This window comes from Nicotiana tabacum, chromosome 15 (assembly GCF_000715075.1).
Source record: "Nicotiana tabacum cultivar K326 chromosome 15, ASM71507v2, whole genome shotgun sequence".
NCBI lineage: Eukaryota > Viridiplantae > Streptophyta > Magnoliopsida > Solanales > Solanaceae > Nicotiana > Nicotiana tabacum.
In genome coordinates this window covers 108,509,460-108,517,494 of record NC_134094.1, presented here as the reverse complement: position 1 = coordinate 108,517,494, position 8,035 = coordinate 108,509,460, and the positions used below count along the sequence as shown (strand labels likewise).

At 32.4% G+C, this 8,035-nt stretch overlaps 1 protein-coding gene across 1 annotated transcript; it reads left to right on the top strand.

The window, feature by feature from the left end:
• Positions 1 to 6,960: 6,960 nt before the first annotated feature.
• On the top strand, positions 6,961 to 7,826 carry LOC107794464 (latex serine proteinase inhibitor). The gene has a single exon (XM_016616949.2). The coding sequence runs from the start codon at positions 7,021 to 7,023 to the stop codon at positions 7,663 to 7,665; it is 645 nt and encodes a 214-aa protein (XP_016472435.1). The 5' UTR covers positions 6,961 to 7,020; the 3' UTR covers positions 7,666 to 7,826.
• The last annotated feature ends 209 nt before the right edge of the window (positions 7,827 to 8,035 follow it).

Below are 8,035 nucleotides of genomic sequence, written 5' to 3'. Positions count from 1 at the left end.
TTCGACCATGCTAACCTTGAATTTATAGAGAAGAAATGTGCCATGATATTATTCTTCCAATGTGAACACAGGGGCAGCTCAACCAGTGTCGTACGCAAAATTTTTCGTAAGTCCGTATCATATTTTGTAATAGGTAAACAAAGAAGTGAACAAATGAATAACTATAATGACATTGTATTTATTAAAAAAAATAAAATTCAAAACATTACTATAAATCTTTACAACGAGTTTTTATTTTCTAAATGTATTAATAATAATCTTGTTAGAAATACTAGTACCAAATATGTCTTTTTCCAAGAATGATTTGAGTATATTTATTGTCAAATTGACTAACAAATGAATTCTTGTTCAAGTGACTTTTGTTGTTGCTTAATTTTGTTAGAGGTCCTTACTAATATAGAATATATTTTAATTCTTTTTTAATAAATAATGTCTTCAAAACAATAAAAACATAAGGGTTCCACCAAAAGGATTCGTACTCCCGACATACTAAGAAGTTGAAACGCTTAACCAGTTGGACAATGAGTTATTTTATTTCAAGTGTTGTCACCTTTATCGTTTTTATGTATTATTTGGTTTTGCATATGTCTATATATGTATTTAATAAATCTTTCCGATGAAGCGGTGTCACGCATCCCATAAGGTGGCTCCGCCCCTGTGCTCAACGGATTTCGTGGCCTAAGATGAAATCATATTGAGAGGCTCTTAAATTTATTTTATAAAATATTTACACTAACAATAAAATTTACTTTTAAATCATTTAAGACAAAAAAGCGAATTTCAAAAACAAATTAGGAAAAAGAGCACAAAAAATAAAGTGGTGGACTATCGAATGTCGAGGTCTAGAACTCAAATTGAAAATTTTGATTTGGCTATCATCACAAACGAGAAAAAGAATAAGCGTACATATATAACGTAATAGCTTAAGTTTTGAGTATTGACGGTGTCAAAAGTATTTACTCCTGATCAATTTAAACGATTGTTGTAGTTTATTCTATTAAGTAGCACGCTTATTGGTGAATATCTACTACCACTATTACTACTACCACTACCACCACTATCTACTATTACTATTATTATTACTATCACTACTGCTACTATTATTACTACCACTACCATCACTACCACTACCACCACTATCACCACTACGATTATTACCACTACTGTTACTATGATTACGACTACTATTACTACTGCTGCTACTATTATGGTCCCAAAGCCTTAGAGTCGCCCCTATGTGAAGTATGAACAACGTGTGTTTATGACATAATTGTCATTTCCGTCACCCTCCCGACACTTACATTTTTTTAAAGCTAGTATTACTAGTATTATATGATCTTTCACTATTAGTTATTTATTGAAGAATTCCAAATCGTCGCACGAAATAAATGCATGAAGCGGCACAAATTACGTAACACACAGATTAATCAGTTCCACTGTGGGTGTGTTTGGTACGAACGAAAATATTTTTAAATATTTTTTAATTTTATCATGTTTGGTTGGATTAAATATTTTGGAAAATATTTTTCTAGTGAACTCATTTTTCATCAATTAGAGGAAAATGTTTTCCCCATCAAAACAAAAAAAAATACTTTCCCAAAACTCTTTTCCAATCTTCCCCTATTCCACATATCCCCACCAACCCACCCCACACCTCCAGCTACCCACCTCCACCCCACGCCCATGAACTCATTTTTCTCAAATTGGAGGAAAATATTTTCCCTATCAAAACAAAAAAAAAACTTTCCCAAAACTCTTTTTCAATCTTCCCCCTATTCCCCATATCCCCACCAACCCACCCCTATTCGCCATGTCCCCATAACGAGTATCTTTTCATGATGTAGAAAAAAATATTTTCTTTCATTTCAACAAATGAGTACTTTATTTTCATGTTATAGAAAGAGTAATTTCTTTTTCAACTAATAAAAAGAGAGTACTTTAGCAAAAATTTTTACATTATTTTTGCGTCAAAAAGTAAAGCAGCACATTAGTTCCTTTGGATTTGTGTGATTTTTAGAAGAATAATTAAATTTTCGGAGAAGGTTCAAATATACCCCTATACTTTTGAAAATGGTCTAAGAATACCCCTCGTTATACTATTGGATTATCTATACCCCTGCAGTCATACTTTGGGTTCAAATATACCCCTCATTTAAACGGAGGGACATATGTCATCATCTTATTGGTCAATTCTAAATATCTCCTAATTAATTAAAAATACCCATTATCCATACCTGAAAAATAATTTTATAAAGCAATTATTTTTTTGTAAAAATTGAAGAAAAAAAAAGATTTTTTTTTTACTAAAAACAGAAAAAAACGAATTTTTCTTTTCATTTTTTACAAAAACCTCTGCTTAAAAAAACGGAAAAATATTTTTTAAAATAATGTTTTTGTAAAAAGTGAAAAACAAAACTGAAAAATAATTTTCTAAAGCAATTAAAAACTGAAAAAATTGAAAATATGTTTTTCGAATTTTTAGAAAAACATTGCTTTATAAAAACTGAAAAATAATTTCTAAAGCAATTATTTTTGTAAAAACTAAAGAACAAAAACTGAAAAGCAATTTTCTAAAGCAATATTTTTGTAAAAATTAAAAAAATAAATATTTTATTTTTTTCAGTTTTTAGTTTAAAAACATTCAGTTTTTTTCCAGTTTTTAATTGCTTTAGAAGATTATTTTTTAATTTTTTTTCCAGTTTTTACAAAAATATTTTTTTAAAAAATATTTGTCAGTTTTTTTGATGCAGAATTTTTTGTAAAAACTGAAAAAAAAAAATTGTTTTGTTTTTTTCAGTTTTAGTAAATAAAAAATCAGTTTTTTCCAGTTTTTACAAAAAAAAAATTGCTTTATAAAATTATTTTTCGGGTATGGATAATGAGTTTTTTTAATTAATTAGGAGATATTTAGAATTGACCAATAAGACGATGACACGTGTTTTCCGTTTAAATGAGAGGTATATTTGAACCCAACGTACGACTGCAGGGGTATAGATAACCCAATTGTATAACGAGGGATATTCTTAGACCATTTTCAAAAGTACATGGGTATATTTGGACCTTCTCCGTTAAACTTTTGAAGAAAATAGAGTCCTGAAAGTGTTGGCTATTTTGGGGAGGGTGGAGGGACATGGAGACTTGGGGGAAGGGGGTGAGGAGAGTAGCATAAAAAATACTTTATACTCTCTAACCAAACACACCGTTAATGAACTGATTTTGCACTTGTAAGACCGATACCAGTACTAACCAATCTTCTATTATGTTAAATACTCAATACCAGGCTTAACGATACGATTCAACTACTTGAAAAAGTTTATCTAAGATGTTAGCATATTTTTGCTAAATTACAACAAACTTTTACTATTACCTTATGGATGTTATAGAAAACCACAATCACGAGAAAATAGTAAATTAATTAAAGAAAGTTAGCTTACAATTTGAAGATAAATCATCTCGTGGTCTCTTGGCCTCAATGAGCCATCAGATTAAGAATCCATGATCAATGGCATGGAGGATATTAAGCAAGATATTTAATTTGTGGTTGCACAGATATGAAGCGATCGAGGTGGATTTCAAAGTTTTTTATATGATGCCTGATGGTGCTCACTAGAACTAATTAACCTGTGTCCGGTATTTACACTAAATAATATAATTATAAACTTATAGTTAAATGATTTAATGTACGAGAAGATATATATTCCATTCTTTAAAGTATAGATTTGTGAGAGAAGTCTATGTGCAAACACATTTCATGAATATATATATTAGTTGGATATAAACATAGAGATAAATTTTTACTATCCTCTCTATAAAGATTCCTTATAAATTGTATGGTAATGTTATTCTACATCTCAGAATTGTTCACTTGCATGTTTACACATAGTAGTAATTCTTTTACTCCATCAATCTGAACGAGCATTATACTCTAATGTTTTTACTTTCTCGCTACCTAGGCTTCCCAAAAACACCTAAGAGAAAAAGCCATTTGGGCACTCGAAAGGAAACAAATAGTATATCTCTCTCTCATATCTATCCCTTCGCCTCTTTCTTTTTCATTGAAGTTGTAGCAATCCTATTGACTTTACTGTCCTTTGACGCGTTAAAATATTCTCGTTTTTGGGCTGATAGCCGTTCGTTAAAAAAAGTTGAAAAGTAAAAACTTAAGAAATACGTAGGAAATAATGTCTAGTTAAATATAAGTGGGGTCTCTATAATTGCACAATTATCCAAAGACGACAAAAAAGAAGTTGGGGCCAATGGATGAATGGACGGACGACGTCAAATTTCCTCGTTTAAGCGTATAAAACTCCAAGTTCACGAAACATAGTTAAAAAGTTGAGAAAATGGGAATACAATAGTCACTACGAGTATTTTAGAAGGAGTGGGCGCAATATATGTTTTATATATGCCTCAGCGAGGCGTAAGCTCCGAAGTACCAGGTGTAAGCCCCAAAGCCCCATGCGTATTTAATTTTTAATATTTTATAAAATAATATAATTACAGAAAATATTTATAAATAGATAAAATTACCTAAACATTAAAGAAAACTATAAATATGTGAAATATATTTATATAGATGCACTCCATCCCTACAAAAAAGCTAGTTAAAATAATTTATTATACGCTACTTACAAGCACAAGTAATTTGAGTCAAAAAGAATAAAGTTTTGTACATGGAGGAACAAAAGGATGACTAACTTGCAATTTTGAACTTTGAACTTGCTACTATGAAAGAGAATGAAGTTCTCTTTGTATTTGTAAGAAAATTTGAATATTCGTTGTTCTGGAAAATATTAGCAGACCAGCGAACAAGATAAATAATTGAGAAAGACCATAATTAAGGTTTTAATCAATAAAAAAGGTCTTGACTTTTAAATTTAATACATTCCAGTTTCTTTTTAAATTTTTTGAGTAATTACAAGCTGACTTTCGAGAACTTGGGTATTATAAGGACTTATTCAATAAATTTTGTTTTAATTTGAAAAAGTCTCTGGGGTTTATGCCTCACTACAAAAACGCGCCTCAAACAGACATACGCCTCGAATTGTTTGGTATACGCCTCTTGAGACTTTTGTCCCACACCATCGCCTCAAGGCATTTTTGGTACGCCTCGCCCCAGGACTCACCTCGAGACTCGACATAAAAATGCATTTTAAAACACTAGTTAGTACTACTCCTTAAGTATCATTGTAGCCTATTTAATTGCACAATTATTCAAAGACGACAAAGAAAATTTGGAGCAACGGGATGTTAGGGGTGTGATACGACGTCAAATTGCCCTGTTAATGCAAAAGTTGCATTTTATTATACAAACAAATTAACTAAACTACCTTTCAACGTTATCTAATGACATTGATCACGTGTTTATCCTTGAAAGTTGAAGCAAAAGACAAGTTTAATTTTCGGACAACCAACGCTATATTGTAAAATGGACACGGCGAGGCTACTCTAACTACTAGAAATCCGATAAAAATCGATCAAAAAAACCGATCAAAGTTAGTCCGTAATAACCAATAACCGATCAAAACGCGACTATTTACGTGTGGACGGTATTTTAGGGGTCGGAAAGGAATACCGACCAAAGTTAGTCGGAAATTACCGACCAACTTTGGTCGGTCAATTAAATTCAAAACCAAAATTGCAAAAAATAAAACCGACCAAAGTTGGTCAGTATTTTAATTATGTAATCAAAAGACGGCCTTCAACGGTGCCGGCGGTGGTGGTGTGCGCCTTGCTAATCTCGGAGGTCAAGAAGAAAACACTTGTCCCACATCAGTTGTGCAACTGACGATGGTATCGCGGTTTATTTTAAACCTAAAGAGCCCAAACATAAAAGTTGGTCGGTTTTATTAAAAAGTAAAATTACCGACCAAAGTTGGTCGGTTGTTTTAAATGACCGGCCGAATTAACCGACCAATTTTGGTCGGTTTTTTTAATATTAATTTTTATTTATTTTAATTGAAAAATCGATCAAATTTGATCGGTTTCTTGAAAAATAAATTTCGCGGGACTCAAAAATAGTTTTCCGGATTTTTGCGCTAAAGAAAACCGACCTAAATTGGTCGGTTTCGTAAAATAAAATTAAAAAGTAAAATATTTTAAAAAACCGACCAACTTTGATCGATTTTTTGGTTGGTTTTTTTGACCGATCAAAATTGGTCGGTCGACCTTGATCGGTTTTTGCCGAATTTCTAGTAGTGTCTTCGCCTTTATTCGTTTGTTTTGTTGGAATTTCGTTTTTATTCCAAGAAATGTCGGGATGTATCATGTTGGTAGTGACTCACTTTTTTTACACAATTTTTTCTTCTTCTTTTTGGGTAGATAACTTAAACATAATTATCATCAAAAGTTGTGTAGAGTGATAAATACTTTTTCATCTTTAACCATAGATTTCGAGTTCGAACCCTACATATATAGAGTATCCTTAGGGAGCACTTTACTCTCTCAATATGAGGCTTCTCAATACAAATTTAGATTTAGTCCAACCCCAATGCGGATACTGATGATGGAAAACCAAAAAAAACTTAGACATAATTAAGTTCCCTATCTCATGTACTCAATGGTGAATACGCAATAAATTTAGGTGAATTCATTACTTTTTGCTCAAACTCTATATATTATATGTATTAAGTATTTCATTACATATCTATAACTTACTTACTGTAAACTTACTAGGTTCAGCGAACAAATACAAGAAACTTTTCTTTTCTTATTAGATCTTCGCAGCTCTCATATTTTAGTTACACATAAGAGATCTAAAAAAGATATTTTCTTAAATTCAACATTGTTAAAGGCCAAGAAGGTCTAAAACCTCCCTAATATTTTATGAATAGCTTCTCTTTAATTTCCCACAATTTTAGTACAATAAAAGATCGCACCAATAATGCCACAATTAAACCCACGTGGTTCACACTAGAGCAAAATCATGGTACATCTCCTCTATAAATTCAAGAGGTAAGCAAGAGCAATAAAGCATCCAAAACAAATTAAATTCCATAAATCCAACCCAAGAAACAAAAGATGAAGACCGTCTTACTCTTTCTTTCCCTTGCATTCCTTCCCTTTTCAGCCTTGGCAACTTGCTCTACTGATATTCCCAATCAACTATTGAGAGTTGTAAAAGATTTGAAGGGTCATCCCCTCGACAAAAACGCTAGATACTTTATTGTTTCGGCCTTCAACGGTGCCGGCGGTGGTGGTGTGCGCCTTGCTAATCTCGGAGGTCAAGAAGAAAACACTTGTCTCACATCAGTTGTGCAATCCCCTCGTGATACCGACGAAGGTATCGCCGTTTATTTTAAACCTAAAGAGCCCAAACATCAGCAGATTGTGGAGTCTGCTTCGTTAAACATCAATTTCTATCTTGATTATATAAAGTGTGCTAACCTAACCGTGTGGAAAGTCGACCACTACCCTAAACCCGCGGAGCACTACACTATAAGCACAGGTGCAAAGTTGGCAAATCCCCTCGACGTTAACAGCTGGTTTCAAATTAAGTCTCTCGGGAGCTCGTATAAGCTAGTGTTCTGTCCTTATGGAGAGACGTTTACTTGCCATAATGTAGGCATCGTCAATGAAAGTGGATATAGGCGTTTGGTTCTCACAGAGAACGCAAAGGCCTTTGTGTTCATAAAGGATTGCAGAGTTGGAAAGGCCGAAGCGTGATCGTCCATTACCTCTGCTTTCTAATAAAATTAAGCAATGTAAAATATGTAATGCAGGGCCTAAGTCCCAATGCATGGATGCAGAACTTAATAATGTAATGCAGAACTTAATAATGTAATTTCCGTAAACCTATATAATAACAAAACTAAAATTCTTCGGAATTAACTTCAAAATATCAGAGTCACCAACTGGAAAAGTTTGGCCTAACTAAACAGTGGAAAACAAATCCATAAAACGTAATATCACCAATTTCTACAGAACCTAGGATATAGTCATTCCCAAAAAAATTGCAAAAGTATGAGCAGGTTTTGATTTTTTTCACAGAGAGATTAAACTAAATGGACAAGCAAGGAAATAAAAGAAATTAGAA